This window comes from Aptenodytes patagonicus, chromosome 2 (assembly GCF_965638725.1).
Source record: "Aptenodytes patagonicus chromosome 2, bAptPat1.pri.cur, whole genome shotgun sequence".
NCBI classification, from domain to species: domain Eukaryota; kingdom Metazoa; phylum Chordata; class Aves; order Sphenisciformes; family Spheniscidae; genus Aptenodytes; species Aptenodytes patagonicus.
The window spans coordinates 42,381,531-42,404,958 of record NC_134950.1 but is presented as its reverse complement, the minus strand read 5'-3'; the positions used below and the strand labels follow the sequence as shown (position 1 = coordinate 42,404,958).

Genomic DNA, 23,428 nt, shown 5'->3' with positions numbered 1-23,428 from the left:
TTGGTTTCTATCGCTTTGACAGATGTCTTTCTCATATTTACTTGCTGTTACTGTGTTGCTTCAATGTGTAGGTTGTTTCGTTCCTGTGTGCTTTCTCATTATCATTGTTATGACAGATAGTGACTTACAACCAGTGACTTGGGTGTATGTGTTACTGTGGTGCCTAAGCCACAGCGTTTCAGCGAAGGATGGGGCATACCTTCATGAACTCCAGCGGAGTTTCACCTGCTTAGAAAAGGATCTCAACCTTTTAGGCTCCATCTATTGACAATTTGTATCTGTGAATATGCAGCTGAAAACAAATAGCAGATTGCCCTTGACCAGCAACCATTGCTTTTTCCCAAGGTCAGACATGAAGAACTGACATTTATGCATCGAAGTTGGATCTTTCCATTGGAACAAAGTGGCTTCAGTGTAACCCTGGCCAAAACTGCTGTTCTTCCAGCATAACTGTCCCATCCAGACAGAGCCCAGACACAAAGCCACACTCAAACCACTGGACGGGTAAGGTGCTACATGGTAAACACACTGCAGGTTTCCCTTCTTACAGACGAAGAGACACCAACTAGCCAGAGGTTCATACAGAATAAGTATTTTATTCATGATGTATTTTTTTTATTTACATTAAAGTTTTCTTGTATTTTGAACTCTGCTTGGATACCAAAATTAACAACTTTATGTGACTGCGCACCTGCTCTAAAAGAAATGGAGATAACACAGTTCTTTTCCGTAAAAGAAAAAGGAAAACTGCCTGTCAAAATCAAAGCTGATTTTTCACATCCCCGGTAATTATCTTCTCGCTTTAGAATTAATATCAGTGGAAAATGTAGTTTACTATAATATAATAAATAGAAGACATTGGGTAATTAGTAGTGCTGGTATATTTCTAAAGTACTAAACAGACAAACAATAAACTGTGAATTTAATCACGAGTTCTCATACAGTTTCAAGACAGGAAAATTAGAGCTCTCAGCTACAGTCATTTGAGTAATCACATCTGATCTGCATTATTTATTAGTTATTACATACCAAGTGATTCCGATTGTACATTGCCTGAAATCATTCCAAAGCAAGCATACCTCTGTTTCTGTTTTGTTTTTGAAGAAAAAACAATGGCATTGCATAATGTGTATTTTATCCGAGTTGCTTTCTTTATTTCACAGAGGAAATACAAATCAGTGGTACTCTCCATTAATTGGACAGGCATCTCGGATGAAATCCTCCAGAAATATATTTTCAGAGCTATCCCTGATCCAAAACATTGACAAAATACCTTCTTTTGGATTTTTTTTATCCCTTTCCCTGTGGCTGTTGAACTTACCTTTCACTTCAGGATGTACGTGTGATACAGTCCCTAAAACTCTGTAGGACCTTCTGCATGTATAATAAAATGGCTGAAGCATATTTGGTAACATTTCTGTTGGTAATATTTTTATTCCACTTGACTAATTAACCAAAACTGATGAATTTTCAAGAAGCAGCATTATGCAGTTTTATTCAGCTAGTTTTGTTGGTTCAAGTCTTAGTTTTGGGCAACTTCCTGCTACAATGCTTTAAAAAGGGAATTACTTAAAATACCTTTTTTTTTTCCTTAACAACCAAAGAAATACAGAAATAAGTATTGGTTACCTTCATTTTCTGCCAGTAAAGCAGGTTTGGTGTTATATATGTCACTGTAAAAACTAAATAAAGTATTCACATCAATTGTGAACAATTTGTGCCAGCAAAAGTTAAAGCGTCAAAGAAACCTCTTTAAAATGCTAACAAATTTACTTACAAACACCTATATTTATTATTTCATAAATAGGCGCAACAGGTTCCATAAAAAAGATTAAATACAGACACAGTATGAAGAAACAATAATACATAGCCATATGTAAAGGTTATAATTTAGCTGTCTCCAATCTGTTTCTGCATCTAATAAAATATCAGGTAAGCATTTGGCAGTTTTATACATAAAAGGACTTAAATGACGTTTACTAACCAGTACACATAAAGTGATTTTCTTTAAAAAAAAGAAGCATTTTTTAGGCAGTACAAAATAAATGTGTTTGCTCTTTATCAACATTAGTTTTTTGTGTTTATTTCATGAGACAAAGCCAATATTTTTAATTAATATCATTTGGGAATATTTTACTTTTTTTCTCCAAATACTTTGAAAATATAGAACTATTAGTCAGTTGTTTAAAAATGAAGTAAAAATATGAATGTTTGCCAATTTAACCCTTATTGTGAAATCAATAAACTGGAATGAGCCAGTTTCAATTACAATTAGCTACAAAAACATTCACATTTTATACTCTAGGAGAGTGTAACATAGATGCTATTTACAAACTTGCTATGACTGCTACATCAAGCCATTTAAAAAGTCTTTAGTAGTTTCATATAAACACCCATTATGAAAAACCAATGGAAAATCCAGGACTTTTTTCCGAGACATCTACAGTTGCTAAGGCAGTTACTATCGCAGCACTTCACAGCAAAAACCAACATAAAATCTGAATGGTCCAAGTTTCCTTCAGGGAAGAAGAAAAGCAATGTCCGTTAAAGGATCTCAGGGTAGGGGTGGAAAGAAGAAAGAAAGAGAAAAAATGGGGGGGGGGGGGAAGAAGCAAGACTATTTTTTCCAGAGTGGGTGACCCACAAGCTCAAATAGTCCTAAGTGCTTAGCAACTTGTATTTCCTAATAAAATGCAGAACTGCCTTGACTGCATAAAGCAATCCATGATGAAAAGACTTCCCTGCATTCCTCAGTGGAAAGGAGAGGTGTTTCAGATTTTCAGGTAAGGTAGAGTGCTTTGTCCCTCTGCATGCCCCTGTTCAAAGAGAAAAAGAACAAATGTGATTTTTTTTTAAATTTGTCAAATTTTTAGTCCTATTCTTCCGAAAAAAACCCCACAACCCTACTGCACGTCATTAATTCCAAGCATATCACTGAAGTACAGCTGCATTACCATGGTAATAATAAGAAAAATCCTAGTACCATAGTGGCATGTAGCAACCCGGAGACCACATCTGGCTCTAAACTACACAGGCCTGGGACATGGGTTCAAGCCCTGCTTTGGGATCACCTGCACTAGTGGGTTAGTAGCACTGACTATCCCTCTCTCACAAACCACATAGGTGCAGCTGAGGCTTTAGCACAGGTCTCAGAACGATACTCCATAAGCACCCTATATGATGTGGCCACTTTCCTTAGGGGGCAGGAGAGCTTAGTTACATGAACATGGGTGCCAGCCACTGATATCTCTGGTTTATTATATTTATTAGTACAGGCATAGCCAAAATGAGTTAGGTTGGCAGGTTCAGGTAAGCATGTGCAAGGAAACACCAGAAGCTTCTGGCAGAGCCAACTAGACCAAGTCTCTACTGGAGACCAGGCTCTACAGGAGACCTTCCACCGATGCACTGTGTCTAGCACACTTTTACATTCAGTTCTTGCTCGGTTTCAGCTTCAACTGAAGCATATCAGTTCAGAGCAAAAAGGAGTCATTTACCAGTTTCTAATTCGGAACAGTCTGTAGAAGTCAGGAAAAAAAAAAAATCATTTAAAGGAGAAGAGGCATCACTGATGGGGCTTGGTTCACACAGCAGAGATTTTCTGGGAGAGAGGCTTTACTCTCTATCTCCCTCTTCCTTGCCAAAACCAAGGCACCAGTTCTGTTCTTCCACAGCTTTACAGCTTACTTGGTTTGGAGGCTGGGAGCAGCACAGAGCAAGCTACGCTGCACTGGCAATTTATGCCAATGCTATAGCAGAGGTAGGTTAAATCCATGCACACAGATTCACAAAGGCATATCTACACAGGGTCTGCTCAGAGGAAGCTTCTGCTGATGGAAAGTTATGCCCAGTGGGCACCTAGAGGGCACTGCTGGCAATAATGTCACATTGCTTTTTCCAGATGAGACCAGGAGTCAAAGCCACAGGTGGCTATGGCCTGTTCGATGGAGGACAGACTATTCAGAGCTCAGTTTAAGTGGGTATAAAAGTCTGTGGGCTGGGTAGGCTCCTACAAGGGCCTGCAGCACAGATCAAGACATTGTGGTGGTACAGCACAGAAGTGAGACCGTTCTGCTGAACAAGTGGGCAAGTCATGGGGCAACAGTGATAGGTACGGGGGTAAGCGATGTTGCTGTGCAGACTAGTTAAAGTCTGCCTCAGTGTCAGCAGGTTCTAGTCAAGGTGTTATTCTGAACTAGTAACTAGAAAAAGATTTTTGTTCAGTTCTAGTTTGAGTTCCAGAAATACTTTAAAACAATAATGCAGGTGAAATTCTCAGTTTGAGTAAATGTAATGGGTGAAACTGCTCTTTAGTTCTGCTTTGTGTTCATTTGTCTGGGCTGGATTTGACACTTTGGTAGCAACCAAGAGCTTTTATCTACCTTTGCCTTGGGGATTCATGCCAAGGTCAAGGGGAGGTCAGGCTGGTGGGCATGTTCACAAGACACAACATCTATCATTTAAAACTCAAAAGATACCTTCTGTTCAAGAGTCTTAAATGTTTCCAGGAAATTCCTAGGACAGGAACATGGCTCCAAAAAAACCATGCTGCAGAGGAGTTGAGGGTTTGAAGGGGCTACTAATCTTATGGTAGGGGCACAGAGCTCCTACACGTATGGTGTTTTGTTTCTGGTTACAGTCATGTGATCTTCATGCCATTCCCTTCCACGTATCTTGTATCCCATGCATCACCCCTGCATCTCACTGATGTGGGTTTTCATGACCCAAACTAGTTGTTTTCACTGGCAGCAAGCTCTCCTCAGAAATGGAGTACTTGGAGAAAATAGTTCACGCCATTTGCCTCTCAAGCAGGAGGTAGTGATCTTAGCACTTCTTTCCTACACCTTCTCCCTAAGATTTCAGTTCTGATTTTCTAAGGAATGGAAGTTCTCTAAGACCAAAGTGTATATGCTGTGATAAGACAACAATGTCTAATAAATGTATGTATTGAAAACCTGTTCTCCCACAACAGTCTAACTGCTGAATAAATACAGTGCCATCACAGATGCACTTCTGAAATACTGTAGGGAAACAGGCAACAAAGCCGTTTCCAAATTCTTTATCAGATTCTTGTGTCATGAATGTTGCTCAACACAAGGTGGCATTCACTGGCTGCTTACCCATTACTGCAGTAGTCATTATTCCAGTCCACAGTCTGCGCTGGAGGATTTCTGCACCCTGAACGAACATACTCCATTGCTTGGGTAACAACTTGTGCAGCTGTTGATGTTGGATTGATGATATTCTGATAATCAGGCTGAAGAGTAAATCCCTAGAGGAGAAAGCAAGTACATTACAATGTGCGGAAACCAAGCAACAGGTTGGGTGCATTAAAAAAAAACAAACAGTGTGTACTGTGAAATGGTAGAATACTTCTTTTCCAGGTGTACTTTAGGTTATCAAACTTAAAATAGGAAAAAATGTGTACGTGCTTTCTAAGTTTTAAAGTCTTTCTTTGGTTTGAGAAATGAAATACTGCCAAATCGTTGTTAGCTATTAAACAGTCACAGGATGGAACTAAAAGGGACAGATCAAAAACAATTCAAAACCAAGAGAACGACTCAATCAGCACTGGGGCAAAAAGGTCTGTTTGCTCCTTAGAGCTTCCATTTAGATTAAATGTAAGGACACACACAAGTCGTTAATTCCCAGAATATGCAACAGAATCTTTTTGAAGGATGTAGGCAGCAGGTGGCTGACTGTTTTATTAGACTACACCTATTCACATATTGTTCTCAAAACCCTTTTTCTTCATTCAGTCACAAAGGGACCATCTGCTGCTTCTTTTATTTGTACTTCTCTCTCAACTAAACAGAAATTCAACCAAAGCTTTTTAACAGTTGTTGGACTAATGTAGTGAAAGTAGCACAGAATAACTTACTTTTTGAAACCAAGAAGACGAGAAAAAAAAGTGGAAGTTACAAAGAGACATCTAACCCGCTCCCTGAAATATCTGTCATATGAAAAGTCATAATAATTTTTAGCTCTTTTGATATATGAGGATGTTTAAATGCTGTGTTTCAAAACCAGGAGAACAATTGAAATTTCAAGGCTAGTGTATCTGGTTCACCCTGTATAAATGTACATCATGTTCCTGTAAAGTTAGAAGAACTACATTGGGTAAAAGTAGGGGAATGCTGTACAAAAGCAATCGATGTCTGCTGAAAAAAACAGACCAAACTCCTTCCTGGGGCAAGGGCATACAATTCCCACTCAAGTTAACTGGATGTGTAGCTGCTAAACCAGAAACTGAACTTGAACCAAGATACCTAGTTTGAAAATCCACTCCTTCTGGCCAAAGTCCACATACAGAACAGATAGGATTAAAGCTCATAGTTTTTAGTTTTAAATTCTAGTGGATTATGTGTGATCTCTTCATATACACAGCCTTCATAAAGACAGAAATTTTGGGAAGAGCTGGTTTTTTTCTGCAGGTTTAACAACTCGGCCACGCTACCTTTAATCAAGATAAATGAGTATTCTCAGTTTCTGCCTGGCCCCCTCCATCCCCAGAAATGAGCTTCCTTCAAATATAACATGCCACTTCCTTCTTCACATCCCTCTTTCTTGGTGCATTATACTCCATCTCTTCCCCGGAGATCCCGTAGGTGTTCTGCCCTGCCGTGCCTCTCGTGTACACTGTCACCTCCCTCCACTCATCCTGACCGCAGATTCCCGCCTAAGCTGTAAATGAGCGCAACTTTTTTCCATAATCTCTTCCGTATGGAGAATATTCCAAGTCCCACCTCAGTACCTTAAATGCTCTCTGAAGCCTCACTTTGTCCCTGGTGACTCCAAGAAACAGACCATTAGTAGTGGGCAAGTTCACGAGCTGAATTCAGCATCTAGTTGTCATGTAACACACACTGCTAATAAGGTAACATAAAACCCACCCGTGGTGGCTGTAACCCCCATGCTCTGTACACAGCCTTTTCACCAGGCTCTAAACCTGCACGTCAGGCTGCATAAACAACCCCCATGCCTGCAGCGGATCCAAAGGAAACTGTAATTGAGCAGACTTCCCAATGACTTTAATTGGAGTTTCGTGCAATTAGAAGGCAGAAAAATTGGGTTTGTATATCACCGTCATCATTTTTATACAAAACATCACCCATAAGGCCCTTCTAATTTAGCTGTAAGAGGAAACTAGCCACAGAAACACATCCTACCCTTAGGCACTCAGGTTTACCTTTGGCAGCAAAGCCCCTGAGCTTTCTCTTACCCATCTTCATGAAACAATCATATATACAACAAAAACACTATATGGGGCCAGTAGCTCCAGCAGTGCTTTAGCAAAGCATGCAAGTGAGCAGGCACAGGGACTCAAGGACTCATGCAGCAAGAAGAGACAGTTCCCCAAATAAGAGGAAGAGACCATCAGTGCAATATATATTGCAATATCCAATTTCTTCTGGATTTAGGACAAATAAATAGCTTAGATACGGGAGGATGGTCCTGTGGTTTAAATGCCAGCTTGGAACTGGGTGGGGACTTATTCTCATATTTCCTCAGGTTTTCTGTGTGACCACAGCCAGATTGCTTTGGCTTTCTTCCAGCGAAGCATGCGTGCATTTGCGCTTGGACTGAATTGATACCTCTTATGTTGAGGTTGGGACCACGGATCCGAACTTAACTCTCCTATCTGCAAAATAAAGGGTAACAACACTTTCATCTTGCACCTGGCAAGTCTGTTTAGTTTGTAACTGCCTGGGATTGGGGCCTGTTTCTTAGGATGTGCTCATGTGACAAATGTTAACGCGGTGCAGAAGTATCTGAGGCAGGCTCCAGCTCCAGAAGCAGACTGACCCGCGGGCCATACGGGCACACCCGTGGGCAGGGGCCAGCTCCGGGCTCTGCAGACGTGGTCTGAGTGCTGCCAAGAGGCAGCACCCAGCACTGGCCGGCACTGAGCCTGCTTGAGGGCTACTGGAATACCAGCAGCAAAAGTAGTAATGTGGGTGTTGGAAAGCATGCTTGTTAAGGCAAAGTAATTTAAGAAACCTGAACTCAATATGAAGGACTGATAAAGTACGGTGATGTTTAAAATGTAAACAATAATTACTTCAGCTTTTTCATCAACAGAAAAAACTCTGGAAATATAGATCTGTACAACAGAGGGACACAGCCTTGTACCAGGCTTGTAGTAAATATTTGTGTATTATTTATGTAAGCCCTTAACAAACAATGATGAAATAAAAAGTGCTCAGAAAATGAGTGCTTCGAGGTCTAATTAAACAATGTTGAATGTTTTTGCATTGTAATGCTCAAGAGAAAATCACCAACTGTTTTGCAACATGCCTAGAATTTTAAATTTCATTTTCTTGTTCCAGATTGAAATAAAAATAGGGAACTTGATAAAGATTAATTTGATGTCAGGAGGGACATTTGCTCTTTAATTAGATTTCTGTAGCCCTAGCAGTTTCGTTGTGCCACTGTAGCAAGTCCTAAAAAGCCTGCAGCAGAACTAAACAGTGATCCTCATCTCCACACTTTACTGGGAACTAATTTCATTTCCTGCCTGTCTGGAGAGGTATTTTCAACAGGCATCAATGTTTTTGTCTTCACAACTGATTTATTCATCAATCTCAATGTGATATTTTAAACCTTTAAATTACATCCAAATCCTAAAGCATCTGTTTATTACACAAGGAAATTGAAAATCTGTCTGTGTGATATCATACAAAGATTTTTCCTTAAGGTTATAAAGGAAGTTGACAGATATTAATGATTTTTTTTTTTCTCTTGACCTCATTCGAAGACAAAGCGTAACAAAAAAGGGGGAGAAATCTGGACAAATACAGCAGGTCCCTGAGTTTACTGTATATAATATATACCAGAAAAAATGAGGCTATTATTTTTGGCAGGCTATGCAATCATCTTGCTGTATACATTTATTTTCTAAAGGAAAAGAAATACCTAAAAGTAGACTGAAATGAGTTATTATTTAAAAAAAATAAAATAAAAAAAAATGTGACATACATTAATCTTCTGCTTCTTTGTTATGCATACACTTGCAGCCATGGTTACTAGACATTAAGAATCAAGTTTTGCTTGCTCTACCTGTGAACCGAAGTGGGACAGAAATTTTAATGGGACTCACCATCCACCCAATGCTTGGGTGAAGGATTTTAAGCGGGGAAGGAGATGCTTCCAGTAGGGCTACTTAAAAGGGTTCCTTAACAAGGACTGGGCATATTTGGGAGGGAGTGAATCCTTGGTCTCATCACTCTCCACACAAAACAGCGCAGTACAACAGGCTGGAGCGGGGGGTATGCTCGGAAAGAAGCACAAGTCTCTGAGTAGAGAAAGGAAAGAACGACTTTGCAAGATAAATCAGGTTGCAGCTTCAGACGCCGTTTTAGCCTGAACTTTGGAGAAATTGTGCTGATTTGAATGACAAGGGTTAAGATTCAGATCACCTGACCCAAACTAAGTAAAAATTAAACATCATGTCAAACCTAAGAAACAGACTGGAGAGAAGCAACTCTGTATCAGTTAAAAAAAAAAAAAAAGTGATGAGATGCTCACATGAGCATTTAATGAAAGAAAAATCGCACTCTTCTAATCTACTGGGTTTCTTCCATGTGTCAAAAGTGGATGAAAGAAAAACTGCTACACAGTGGATTTAGACTTTAGCAAAGTAAGACTTTAACATGGCTCCTGTTAATAATATTTAAGAAAAATATAGTATATTTCAGAATTAGAAGTTAAATATCATCAAAATCAGGACCTAATTTAAATCTAAGTATTAGAATAGAACTAAATGGTCATTTTTTACAGTGTCAAGGATTAACACTGTAAAGAAGCACCCCAAAGGTTTACAGTAGTGCCCATTATATAATTTATTCATTAACTGTTTTGGAACGGAAAGGAATAGAGACAAAAGAGTTTACTTTGCAGAAGTTAAAAAAATATTTAGATAACTCAAACTAGAGAAGATTGTTTAAAAGAAATTAAAAAATATTTACTAATGCTAGGATATGAACAAAATGCTAATACCTAAATTTTACTTTGCCTTGTGCATTTCAGAATAATTTGGATGCATTCCATCAGCTGCATATTCCACAGAATTAATTGATTTTAAAAATAACAGAAATTGTGCAGTCACTGAGGATTTTTGGCTATCAACACTTCTGACCTTCTTGATGTTCTGTAGCTTTTGTGGACTCCTGGAGGAGACTGCCCTTCTCCAGCTGGCAGTCTCTCTCAGTTTGGCAGCTGCACGTGTGCAGGCAAGGGCTGCTGGAAGTGGAGGAGGATGTGCTCTTCCCTGCGGAGCTGATGAAGATCAGCTCATTGTCCTGGCAGCAGTGGGGGCAGAACTCTCTCCCCAGGTCAGCACTTCTTATCCGTCCCTCCTCGAAGTTACGCACAGAAGAGTTTGTGGATTTCATGCACAGTGGTTTTGGAGAACTGTGTTCCTGGCTGCCAGGACTGAAATCTGGATCTTTATGCGATTTTTCTTGGAGCTGGCAGTCCTTCAGACATAATGCAAGACAGTCTTTGATAAGAAACTATTCTCGTTCTCCTGGAGAAAATGAGTGACCAAATATCCCAGAGCCACAGCGCTAAAGCAGGGGATCTGTAGAGAGCAGGGATTCCCAGAGCCTGCCACTGTTGAGCGTCACACTAGTAAGCCACGAACTATTTCAAAGCTGGATGTTGGGAAAAAAAGGAAAAAAATAAGCACCCACCATCGGTGGGATCTGTGACTGCTGCTTCTAACATGTCTACAGCACAGCTGTCTGTCTGCAAGGTGGTGCCCATCCAGGTGAGTCTGTGAATGCCTGTGGTAGAAGACTGCTAGGAAGCTGTTGGCAGACTTACCCCTCTCGCCTATTAAGCTTCACACTGCAGGGTGACATGACTTCTTAAAGGGTATTAGTCTGTTTGGTATGAGTGGTGGTGATGTTTCTGAAAAGGAAAACGTCTCCTGTTGCAAGTTATGCTGTAGGGAGCGGGATGTTAATTAGTTTCTGTTCTTGCTCCTTACATAAATTAGATGCCCGCTGAAGTCTTTGGAAAAGGCTTAGGGTGGCCACACCTTTAGCATGGAGGAAATGAAGCAGCTGAGGGAAGAGGAACTGAGAAAAGAGGATACAACTATTGCTTCTGCTTTATCAGACTACATATTCTCCCATTCTTCTTGGCTGTCTTTTTTTGAGGCGGAGTGGTCTGCGCCATGCTGCTGGGGACTGAATCTCATATCCAGAGTCCTCCTTCCCTCCTCACCATGGGCCAGACATACAGGGTGGTGCTATGCTTCTTCTTTGTCCTCATTGCTGTTGACTCTGTACTGCTGTCATTGTTTGGAGGGCTCATTTTTTTTCCACTATGTCTTTTCCTCCTTAGCATGCTCTGTGATCAGCAGAGTGATTGCTCAATTTCGAGCAAAGGGGAGGCAGAGTATTTTGACAACTGAGTCAGAAGGAGGCCTTTACTTTCAAGTTATAGTTGAATTCTTGCTACATGGCTCCCGTTGGCCAGCCTGTCCTCTGAGTTCTAGTGCAGCACGAAATCCTGGGGACAGTGTTTTCTAACATTTCTTGAGTATGTCTAGAAAGAGTCATACATAAGAGACTAGACAGGATATCACTGTTCTGCTCTGGCATGGCAAATCACGGTGTTGTTAGTACACCTGTCACCCTAAAATTTAACATACTTTTTGCTTTGTCTTTGCCAACATCACTCTTTAATGAAATGGATTCTATACTTAAACTCAATTCACAGACTGTAAGCTGTTGTATGCTAATAAATAAATAAATAAATAAATACAATATTACAAATATTCCAAAGTGAAATTACATAGATTTTCCAGAGCTCAAAAGTTGTATTGCTTTGAAACAAAAGCAGGAGAGTAAGAAATATAAACCAGCTTGTAGATGTTCCACAGTGCTTAAAGAGAAATGTAGTTAAGATTGGCAGCGTAGCATTTCAACAGGTAATAAGCACCTGTCACCTTTAGTGAAGCTCAGAAATATCTCACCATGGTATCTTCATTTTAAGCATCAGCCTTTCTGACTAAGGAATATGAGTTGGTAAAAAGTATTTAAGCTAACCTTTCATGAGTTTAACAATGGAAAGCAGGAACACAGAGGTACAGCATTTTTTACTTTACTGTACTCATACTTAGTAAAGCAAAAGACTCATTATGGTATAGGTCTACATATTGACTTCTAGACACCTGTTTTCTACAACGTAGTGCCCTGTGTTTTCTCTCAAGCTAGAAATAACTCAGCTGCATGACACACATCTCACAGATGAGTGAAAGTACTCTCAAGCCATTGACGCACACACCATATGCTACAAGCGTGCAACTTGGTAAAATAAAACATCAGAAGATTCATATTATCCTACCCTTTTTGTAGTATGTAATCGTTTGGAATAATGCCTAAATGTTTGGATTCATACAATAATGATGATGTTGTATGTATACATATGTAAGTATCTAACATCTGCATTACATCTTTTGCTAGCCCCTACTGTACTGTTAATTCAATAAATAAAGACGGATTTTCAAATCTGTTCAGTAAATTATGCCTATCAATGATTCTGGAAAAGACATAAGGGGTTTGATCTTCTGTAGCTCTGCATTAGACAAGTAACGTACAAGTGACACTGAACCTGGCAAACAATCTGAACTTGGAAGACTGAATCACTTTGCAATAAAAACTCGCTGAAATATAACTATACAATCCCAACAGGCTGCTGTCACAGATGTTGTTTTTCGTGTTTGGTAAATGAACCAGGCTATTGCATTGAGTCTCTGTCCATTGCTTTGTCTCTCATTGCTCTGAGGCTTCAGGTTCAACCAGGATTGCATCAGGCTTAGGATCTCCAGACAGACCCTCCTGGCTCACCTGTCTAGGACTTCCTGTAGCTAATTCTTGCTGCTCAGGCTTGGGGTTAACTCCTGAGTTTCTCTGAGACTTGATATGGGCTCTCCCAGGACACTCACACCAGGATACTGGGTTTCTAACTAGTAGGAAAATCTTCAGGAATACACGGCAGTAAAAGACTCCACATTTGTGGGGTCATAAGTCTGTTGAGTCTGTTTACTCTGATCGTGAAAAATAAACTGGGCTAGGAAGAAGTTGTAAACACTTCACAAACTTTCCTTCCTGTCTGATTACTCCAAATCACTCTTGAGACTAAGATCAAAGGCTCTGAAAAAATCCAGATCATCCTGAGCACACCTTGGTTTACCTTCTGAACAACTAAATTTATCAGTCCGGATTGCTTTCAACTCTTCTTTTTTTTTGTCCTGCTTTGGAAAATTTCTTTCCCTGTTAAATTGTTCTCCCAGCTGGAAGCTATGTTTTGTGTTTGGGTTTTCCCCTCTCTAAAGACCAATCTTGGGATGAAATGTTTCTGGCTTGGAAAGCAAATGCAAATGCCTTGTTAGCAAAGGTGAATTTATATAGAGATATTCAAAACATGCAGCAAGTTCATGACTATGTATTATCAACCAGAACTGACAAGTTTTGTGTATACAAATTTTGTAGATTCTTGCAATTCCATCCAAAAAAATTTTCATTCTAATGCTTCTTTGCAAAACAAAATCTTATTATTGATAGTCAGACCTCATCCAATACAAAAGGAAATTTTCTCTCATGAAATCAGCAGAGTTAATCTGCTCTAACCCACCATAGGTCCGGGCCCAAAAGTCACAATACTATGGTTGGCCTACATTTATTCAGAACTCCGAGGAAATGTTTTGAGAATCAACTATCTAGAACACTGAGAATGAAAAAAAAAAGCCACCATATTGGGATACTGGGGACAGCCCACTTATTTCCAGTAAAAAAAAGGTATGTCTATCTAGCAAAATGAAGTTATGAATGCAGCATAAACTAACATACTCATGTTCACTTAATCTAGCATGTTTAACACAACCTGTGTTGCTTCATGGTGCCTCTGATTGTTCCACGTCACAGTCAGCACAAGGATAACAGCACATGCTACAATCATAACTTTTTCTAGACATGCCTGCCTTTTGTTTGTAAAATATGTCTCCCGAAGACTTAACATTTCACTTATATTTCAGGGTACTCCCAGATTTGTAGATGGCTCTACGGACACACTTCTATTTAAAGGATGCCTCCTGAATTTGTGGGGGAGACAGGGCTAGTGTTCAGAAGAATGTGATGAACATCGTTGCTAGCACAAACAGTTCCACCGAGGTTCCCCATCATCTAGGTAAATTCATTCATTTGTTCTTACCTTTGAAAGACTAAGTCCTCAGACTATACTACCACAGTTTTGGAACTCTGCAAAATTAAAGCTAATCCATGGCTCTACATCTCCCTCACTATGTCAAATTCTGGATGACTTTTTTTTTTTCCTCAAAAAAACCCCATTTCCCCAGACAACTGAAAAGCTCAAACTTACTTGCTGCATTGTAGGTGAATGTAAAGCAGACTGGACCTGCATGGGTAACTGGTTTCCAATGGACTGCTGCATTGAAATCGGCTGGTGTTGCTGGATGTTGAGATGCTGGTGCAGAGGGGGGCTGATCTGAAGAGGTGGCGGTGGGGACACAGCCATGTTTGCTATGGAAACAGTCACTGGCATTTGGTTGTTGGGCTTGGGCGCTATGTTCCTGGGGATATTGGCATGCATGGCAGTGATGTGAGGATTCATTCCTGGTTGTTGGTGGTAGTGGGAACTGAGGTACAGTGCAGAGTGAGCCTGGGCAGGCCCATGAAACACCGACTGCTTTGAATTCATCATCTGAGGTTGCGGGGAGGCTTTAACATCAACAGGTTCACTGTAGCTCTGTTGAGAAAAAACAAAAACCAGACAATACTTAGAAGCTACAAACTGCTGTTGTTCTCCCCCCTGAAGTCTCTTTAAGAGTCTCACTATGGGAAAACACAAATCTGGACCATCCAATCGTCCTTGACATGGAGTTTGGTTATTACACTAGACAAATAATTAATCCCTATTACCTTACACATTTCTCTTCAGCATTGTAAAAAAAGAATTTCGCCCCTCTGCTTCCTGGCCTAGGCTGACATTTTGTTTTTTCCAAACTTGGAACTGGCATCACTGACCTAATAACCTACACAACAAAGACAACCAAGCCTGTCACATTTGTTCACATAAGCAGCCATTACTATCATCATAAAATTTGATGGCCTAGTTGAAAACAGATTCAGGAGGGTGGGTTCCAGCAAAAGTCTGCAGTGGTCTTTGACATGTCCCATTTTCCCATCTGCAAACCAGGGAGAAGAATTTCAATGTCCTTTACCATACACGTTGATAACTGCTAATAGTGCTTTATCAGTTAGCTAACATGATGAAGAGGCTTAACCCCATCCACAGTTGTTCTACTGCATTGAATAAATACGCTAGTTGCTGTGCTGATACCTTTATTTTGAAGTATTCTGTGCTGGGATGCTATCCACACCTGTATCAAACGTTTCACGAACCATGCATTCAGAAAAATAAGAATATTCTGAATAATTTCACTTTTAGCAAAACTTCCTTTGTTAACCCAGTTCATAAAGTTCTGAAAATTCTGTTTAAAACTGATGTCTATATAAATGTTAGACTGAATCAGACACAGGGAAGATATCTTACTAAAGCTGGAAGAATACTGCATAGAATATTAGAAAATGCACAGATTTTCAAAAATTTTATGGTCTACCCTGATTTCTTAAAGCTGCTAATAATCAAAAATTTCCATTAATGAATGTGAATTTTAATAGTACTCTTTGTTCTAATATTTATAACTTGTTACATTTGATTTAAACTCAGTTTGTTAAGTTGTTTTCCATACCCTTATTTTCTTAGATCTTCTGAGTGCTAACTCTGTGTGCTCAAATAAATGACGAAAAAAAATTAAGAATTAAATCCCATAAGCTTATAGGTGGGAATCATAATTTGCAGTTAAGTCATACTGGGATTAATAGCCAGTGAAAGGTGAAACATGCTGGAAAAAAATGGCAGAAATGTCCCTCTGGAGAAAGAAGTCACTTTGTCAAAACAAGGGCTGAAAGATGCATATATGCCCTTATTCTGTGACCTCCATGTCATGTTTGCTCAGTTTACAAGTCAGAGTAAGTATCATGTTACTCTCAGCACTCCAGGGTCAGTGAAGTCTATTTGTATTCTTTCTGAAGGATGTACCATCACCAACAATCCGCTGACACGTGCATTACTGAAATTGCTTCATTATATGCGATGATAAAGATGAGGAAGATAACTTCATTTTCCCTAAGTATAACTGCAGTTCCATTAGCAAAAAAACCTCATTTTCTCCAGTAAACTAAGGGAAATTAAATGAATATGATAAAATGAATGTAAATCTCTGCCTCTGTGGATCTGCCTAGCTCTGCTCACATGTGGATGTACACATGTGCAATGTGTATCATATGCGTGTTTGCAGGATTCAGATACAGACATAAAACCCCACAGATAGTAAATGATAAAACCTGAAGGTAGGTGCAAAATCTGCCAGTTTTTTGGTATTGTTTTCAAAACACTGAACTAATGTTCATGACGACGTGAGAAATATTTTCCCCCTCTCTTCCCAGTTGTATTTGCAGGATACTTTTGTGAGCGTGGGAGCAAAGACTGGCAGGTTTGCTGAAATTTCAGAGATTCAAAAGGTTTACTAATTAGCAGCATGGTCAGGACCCTCCTCTTGAGTGTCCCGGGCTCTTTACACATTACAGGAGGTGTATGCTGGGTTCTTTCTTGAGAAACTCGAAGTTTTACTGAGTGCATCGTCCCCTCATGAAAACACCTTGCCTTTCCATGATGTAGCTGGAAGGCTCCATCTGGTCCGAGAAGGGATAATTGCTCCTGAAGTGTCTAAAGGCAGATCGGTTAAACAATTCCTCCTGGTGAGGAGGTATCAAAAAGCCTTTGCGGCACTATTTGTGACATGCTGATATATACCTACATTTCATTTGTGACTACGAAGATGCTGCCATACACCTCTTTAACAAAGATACAGTGAACCATTTTAATCATTTGGTAATTCTGAGTTCACACATAAGTGGTGAATGCATGGCCCATACTGATAATATTACAGAGATATCGGATACTTAGTATCATTTAATACTTGAAATACCAAATTATGTTAAGAGTCTCTGGCCAGAGACGAATAACACTTGCTTTACCTCTGAGAAGAGCGTCTGCAAAGTGATCAAAAGGGACTGTTCCAGCTGTCTCAAGCTATCAATCAGCTTTCTGTATGTTTCACTACCTCCTGATCCAGTGAAAAGCACGACCCTTCCGTTTCAAACCAAGTATTTTGCTGTTACTTAGGACGCTTTAAATCATATGTGATCTGAAGCCAAATTGTCCAATATCAGTGTAAAACACATCAATATTATCAGTTACTGGGAATCTTGATAAATGAACCCATTAAATGCTGTTCTCTAGCATACTGCACTTTCAGCTTTTTCTAAGGCTGGGTCAGAAACCCAGATTTTGTAAGTGTTGCTGAAGCTAATGGAATAGGTGATGCCAAATATTTTGGCTTTGTTATGTTGCTTTATTGTCAAATATACCAAGAGGTCCGTATGATGCATAGGTCACACTATTATTTCAGGCACAATTACTGCTTTCACAGATTTGAATGGGCATTGCACTTGTCCAGTAGAGCATCAGACAGTCTTAGACAAGGACTTTTATTATGGGTAAAACTAGGAATTAAGAAAGAAGGGATTTGGTTAGCCAATATGGGCTTCAAGTGCACAGTTGTGTTCCCTGACTTTGCATGTCGGAATTCAGTCAATTTATCCAAGGAGAAGAGTACAGAAATAATTAAAAAAAACCCCCAAACAACAAAAAACTCTTTAGTTAATTAATCTGCCCAAAACCAACACAGGCAATTTACATGTCTCATTTTTGGCATGAATTATAGGATACAATTCATTTACATATATATGCAGTGGAGACCAAAATTACAAATCTGTATGCACAGAACATCAAACATTGAAGCCTAGTTTCTCCTACATGCGACAAGGTCTTCTACTAGACATGCAGTGAGAAAATCTTTTATCAGTACTATCAGAAGTATGGTGTTGTAGACCCACCACTAGAGGGTGACAGAATATTATATTTAGTTAATGGTAGGAAGTGGTATTGTACACATATATTAGTGAATATACACTAGGACCACGAACTAGCTTTTCTTGACAGTCCTTTATGCTCTTTGAGTGGCTTCTACTTGTTCTGCAGTTCAGGTCAAAACCTTATTCTAAATTTTTCAAGTTCTTCATAGGCTAGGAGTAGGGTTTCTTATGGACCTGCCTCTCCATCTCACATCATCATCTAATACTGTTGCCTAAATTAAAAAAAAATAATCAGAAGGTGAAGACAAGGTAGGTTAGGCCAAGGCAATGGAATGCTACCGAAAATGTATGACTGCCGTTTAGGCACAACACAAAACCACCTTTTTCTTTTCATGAGCATCTATTGTTTTACTGAAACATGAAGAAAAAGGGGGAAGAACATTTTGAAATCCCAACAGAAAGAGAATGAAAGTAGAAGAGAAATAGGGGAAAAAAGGAAACAAAATAAACAGTACTATAACTCTTATGATAATGAATATAATTATATTAATTAAAAGTACTGGTGCATAGCCCTCAGTCTACAAAACTATTCTACTCTTCCCCCCAGTTTTCACCAAACTCATGCCTTTCCTTCCTATTCTAGAGCAAAGCGAACTTTCCCATCCACCTTCTACTCCCCTATTGTGTGCCAAAACTCCTTATACGTAATTGCCAAATTAAAGAATTAGATTAGGTTAAGGGGTTAAGCATTGCTCATCCAGTTGTGCTATTCTTTCCTGAGGAGAACTGCCCTGGGACTAATAGTCCTTCTTATCACAGACTGAATTCAGGCACAGGGGGTTGTCAGTTCCTTAGAGGAAAGTGGCACTGGGATTTCCCTCACCCCAAAACATCCAACCCACTCCTACAGTTGAGAAATGATTTTTGGTACAAACTTCCTGCTCAACCTAAGCGGTGTCACAGAAAACAGCAACAGCCTAGTGATGCCAGCCTGGCATGTCCGTGGCTTCCTTTGGGATATCATTTTACTTCCACTTTGAAAAGTCTATAGTTGCACTTTAAACCCTCACCTATAGATCTGGGTAACCAAACGGCTGTTGAAATCTACACATGGGTTTTGATTCCCTTTCTAACTTGTGGCTGCCTTCTGGCTATCATTGGATCTTCTAACCCCACTCCTGTTGGAACAGAAGCAACAGCCGTGTGATTGAAAGTAAAGCAAGGGCATGTTTTAACAAGGTGGTACTCTGAGGGCCTGATCCTTAGACTACTGAATTTAATGGAAAGTCTCCTTTTAACTTAAATGGAATTTGGATCAGAGCCCAACACTGTTACTTCAGTATTAACATCTGGATGTCCATTTCATTCTTCATGAAAACCAAGTAGGACCTGGCTAACAGAGACTGAGAATCATTCCCAATTGATGAGCACTACTTTTGACCTGTGTTTCTTCAGAAGCATACCTATAAACTGCAAGTGCCTATACTTACTTCATTTTGCTTTTTTAACGTGTTAATGCAGTTATTGTTAGAAATGTTGCCAGCAAGTAGGACCATATAGATATATATACACACATATGTATATGAACATCTTCAATTTACATGCTGTATACATGCTTTATATTCAGTATTCTTATCTACTATAGCATATGATACCATAATATATGGGAATTAAAGAAATACTTTTGCAATAACGTCATTCTAGTAAGCAATGCTCAACTAATATTGCTCTTTGCAATATAAAATCAAAAAGTCAGTGTTGTCTCAAAGAAACCATAGCTGTTCAACTTAGAGAGAAAAATGTTTTTTTTTCTCATTCTGTTGGTGTCACAAAAATAGTTAATGATCAAAATCTTTCAGCTGGAGCAATATAATTTCAGTCATTTACAGATCAGCCATTATCAAAGTACTTCTTTATTAACATCAGCAATTAATCTCCCCTTTATAGTAAAATATGCATAAGATTGCAGAACTGGTGCAGATTCAGTAAATGTTCTTGGTACTGTTGGATGCCTATGTGTCCTTTACATACATGCTGAGAGACCTCCTCAAGGGCAAAGACATGAGCCTTATGGCCGATATGGCCAGCATAAACTTTCTACCAATACAAACAGCTTTACTTCTGGCTAAACATAACCTATTCCAACCTCAGAAGATTTTTTTACATAGCCAGAATGGTTTAACATAATTTTATTTTAAATGAGAAACAGGTGCTTCCCTTTAAATAAGAAACAGAGGTTTGGCATCCTCTCTACATAGACAAGGCGTATGTACTATGTGAGTTTCAAAGCCTAGAAAAGAGTTTAACTCAATTCAGGTTTTACATGAATATGTGTCAGAAAACTACGTAGTTGCCACACTGTCCCTTTTCATGACAGTGCCATGCGCACATCTAGTGACTGGTGTCCATCCTTGAGCCATGCTGAGGAATTCAACATTTTGTGGACTCTATGACCAGAATGAAGGTTACATTCAGGTAACAGCAGTGATTATGTCAGCTGGTACCAGAAAGGTCCAGGCTGTGCAGGCTGTGATCAAACTTAGGCAGGTCTGACTCAGCTTTAAAGGAGTTATCTCCAGTACCGTGACATTAAAGAGGTAGATAGAAGGAAATTGGCTGAATATTTATGCAGCTCCTACAAAGCTTACCTAAGCTTAAGTTTGCATCTGCTGTCTTTGTTGTCTCTTTGGTGGAAGGAACATCTTGAATTGTTTATTCCTTCTCTCAGCTTTTCTGTGTTCACATAATCCTGTCCGTTTTTAACGTTTTTGACATTTTAGGTCACTTCCAACCCCAAGCCTGTCCTTGAGAAGAATCCCTTCTTCTAGCCTACATGGGCTCAGCCATTTTATTAATACCCCTGTGAAGCTGTTTATGAGAGAATGACTTCTCTCCAGCAGTGATTTCTCTGTCCTGCTTAGCTCTTTAACTCTTTTAGAGATTTCTTTGACTTAACTCTGTTCACTCCGGTGGAGAAGTCATATGCATATTTGCAGTACAGCTGCCTTCCTACCTAAGTCACAAGAGGCTCTTAGCAAATGACGTTACGTATTTTGCTAATTCCAGTCACCTATTGCAATAACAACATCTGGGACTCTAGAGAGTTCAGACGCTTTTTGACACATTCTTGATGTTTCAGAACAAAGGAGTAAGCCATGGGTTGTCATCTGTAATTAGCTGAGGTGGCTCAGAAGAGCAACTTCAAATCTAAATATACATTTTGTCATCATCTACAGGGGATTGTCATGGATTCATTCAGGGTATGTAAGTAAAAATGGATATTTTATGAATGTAACCTGGGTACATGTGATAAAGGATATGCAACTTTAATTTGATACAAATGTTTTAATTCCCCAAATGGAAGCACTAGGCTAATAGTGAAATCTAGTTTTATTAACTCACTTCAAAACCAAACACAGTTCCTCTCCAGATCAAAATCTGGCTTCTCTCAAGCTCAAGACATTTCTGCCATTTTTGGCAGAAATTATGTGAGAGCATGTCTCAGTTTTTACACTGCTGAATGTAAAGCTTCACATGATTTAGCCTCAAATCGAATTCATGACATTAACTGAAATATAGTTTGCTCTACATTTTCAGCTGCAGTAGATAGTTGGTTTCCTTGCTAGCCAAGAAGATGGTTGGATTTGTGTTACTATCAGATTAAACAATTGTTTTATAAACATATATCTTCACTTACCAGATACTCTGATACATCACATACTTGCACATACATAATTTTATTTATGATTCCTTGAAAATTTCTGACTATATCATAATAACTGCAGAAAGAAAGAAAGACCGAGGTATCACAGAAGCATGAAGTACCTGCTGTAAAAGCCTTACATTATAGTTTTCCCAGCTAGGGATTCCAATGTTTAATGGAAAAAAGTAAAAGCTGTATGTGCATGTCATCATTCTGTTTTTATTTTGTTATTGTTTTAAGGGAAATATTGCCAAATGCCTTGTAGCACTTCAATAGCTACAAAAAAAACCCCATCATGCATCAAACATAACCATATTTTTTATTTATTCTTTCTATGATGCTTTCACTGAGAACAGCCTAAACTTTTTTATGAAATTCCAAAACATCTGCACGGACTGGGGCTAGATATAATATAGGAATCTGTTGTCTCAAAAAGTGGAAACCAGGTGCCTTTCTGCCAGCAGCAGGAGGGATGCTGCTCTCCTTGTATGCAATAGCCAACTGATTAAAGCACTGACCAGGAGACACGACAGTTCAGTTGCCTACTCTGTCAAGAGATATTCAGAATTTTATTTCCAAAAGAGATGTCCTAAACCCCAGCAGCTGCTTATTTCAGGGAGGAGTGAGCCAGGATGCCGTGCTCCCCTACATCTGAAGCTTGGCCACTACGCAGAAAAGAATGTGGGATTCACTGGGCCATAGAAAACAAATCCTGGGGAGAGCAGACCTGCACATCTGCATTTACTTGGGAGTGGGGAGATGCACGATCTGAGACACCTGACATATTTTTTGCCTTTTTATATGTTAGGCAAGTGCTTTAACCACATACACATATGAAATGGGAAACTAACACCAAGTTTACTGTTTGAGTTTTGGGGTTTGTTTTTTTTTTTTTTAACATGGTCTCCATTTTGCTTTTTACAAGTAGCTCAAACTTTTTCATGTGTATTCACTGCAGTCTGAATTCTGCAGTGACTGCAGAGACTCGAATTCCTTAGGCTGTTCAATTGTATTACAACAGAAGCAGTGTAACAGATATTTTGGGTGCCTGGAAACTCTCTGGTTACAAACTGCTGTGCTAATGGCATTAAGGCAATACTAGTCTTACTAGATATGACCTTTAGTTTTTTATGAAGCATAATTGCAAGGTGGTGGACTAGGAAAGCTAGGTCTGCTCTATACTTCAGGAAGCAATTTTACATGTCCAAAGGATTTGCACTGTCCACAAAACTGAAAAATGTCCAATGCTTTTGTTGCACTGTCAAGTGAGGACACCACTTTGACTTAGATACAATGTCAGAGTTTTGAAATATGCTTGAGTATTTTGAATTTGAATAATTTTCTCCTTGCTGAGAGGTTTTAGCTTCAGCCATGGCTGCTAAAATATGTCTGCATGAAACTTGAAATTGTGTCACTACACAGAAAGAATTAAAGATAATTTAGCCAGAGAGAAAAAAAACAGGGAAGAGAAATCTTCCTCGTACTATTCAAACAGTTAAACTTGTACTGCCATAGTTAACATACATATGTGTACCACTTATATGCACATATATATTATGCATGTTAAATACATAATATGCATATATTATTATATAAATACACATAGATGCACATATATAATATATGAAAATATTTAACACTACCTATATATATCTGTATTAAATATATATATTTGAAAGATGCAGCAAAACCT

General features: G+C 39.1%; 1 protein-coding gene across 2 annotated transcripts in view; it reads right to left on the bottom strand.

The window, feature by feature from the left end:
- Positions 1 to 584: 584 nt before the first annotated feature.
- Positions 585 to 23,428, bottom strand: part of TOX (thymocyte selection associated high mobility group box) — a 228,757-nt gene continuing 205,913 nt past the window's right edge. For both annotated transcript variants that reach the window (XM_076329664.1, XM_076329663.1), the window contains exons 7-9: positions 14,392 to 14,778; positions 5,121 to 5,272; positions 585 to 2,816 (exon numbers count right to left, since the gene is read on the bottom strand). In XM_076329664.1, coding sequence (XP_076185779.1) covers positions 2,780 to 2,816; positions 5,121 to 5,272; positions 14,392 to 14,778 — 576 coding nt within the window. In that variant the 3' untranslated portion in view covers positions 585 to 2,779. The remainder of the gene's footprint in view (positions 2,817 to 5,120; positions 5,273 to 14,391; positions 14,779 to 23,428) is intronic.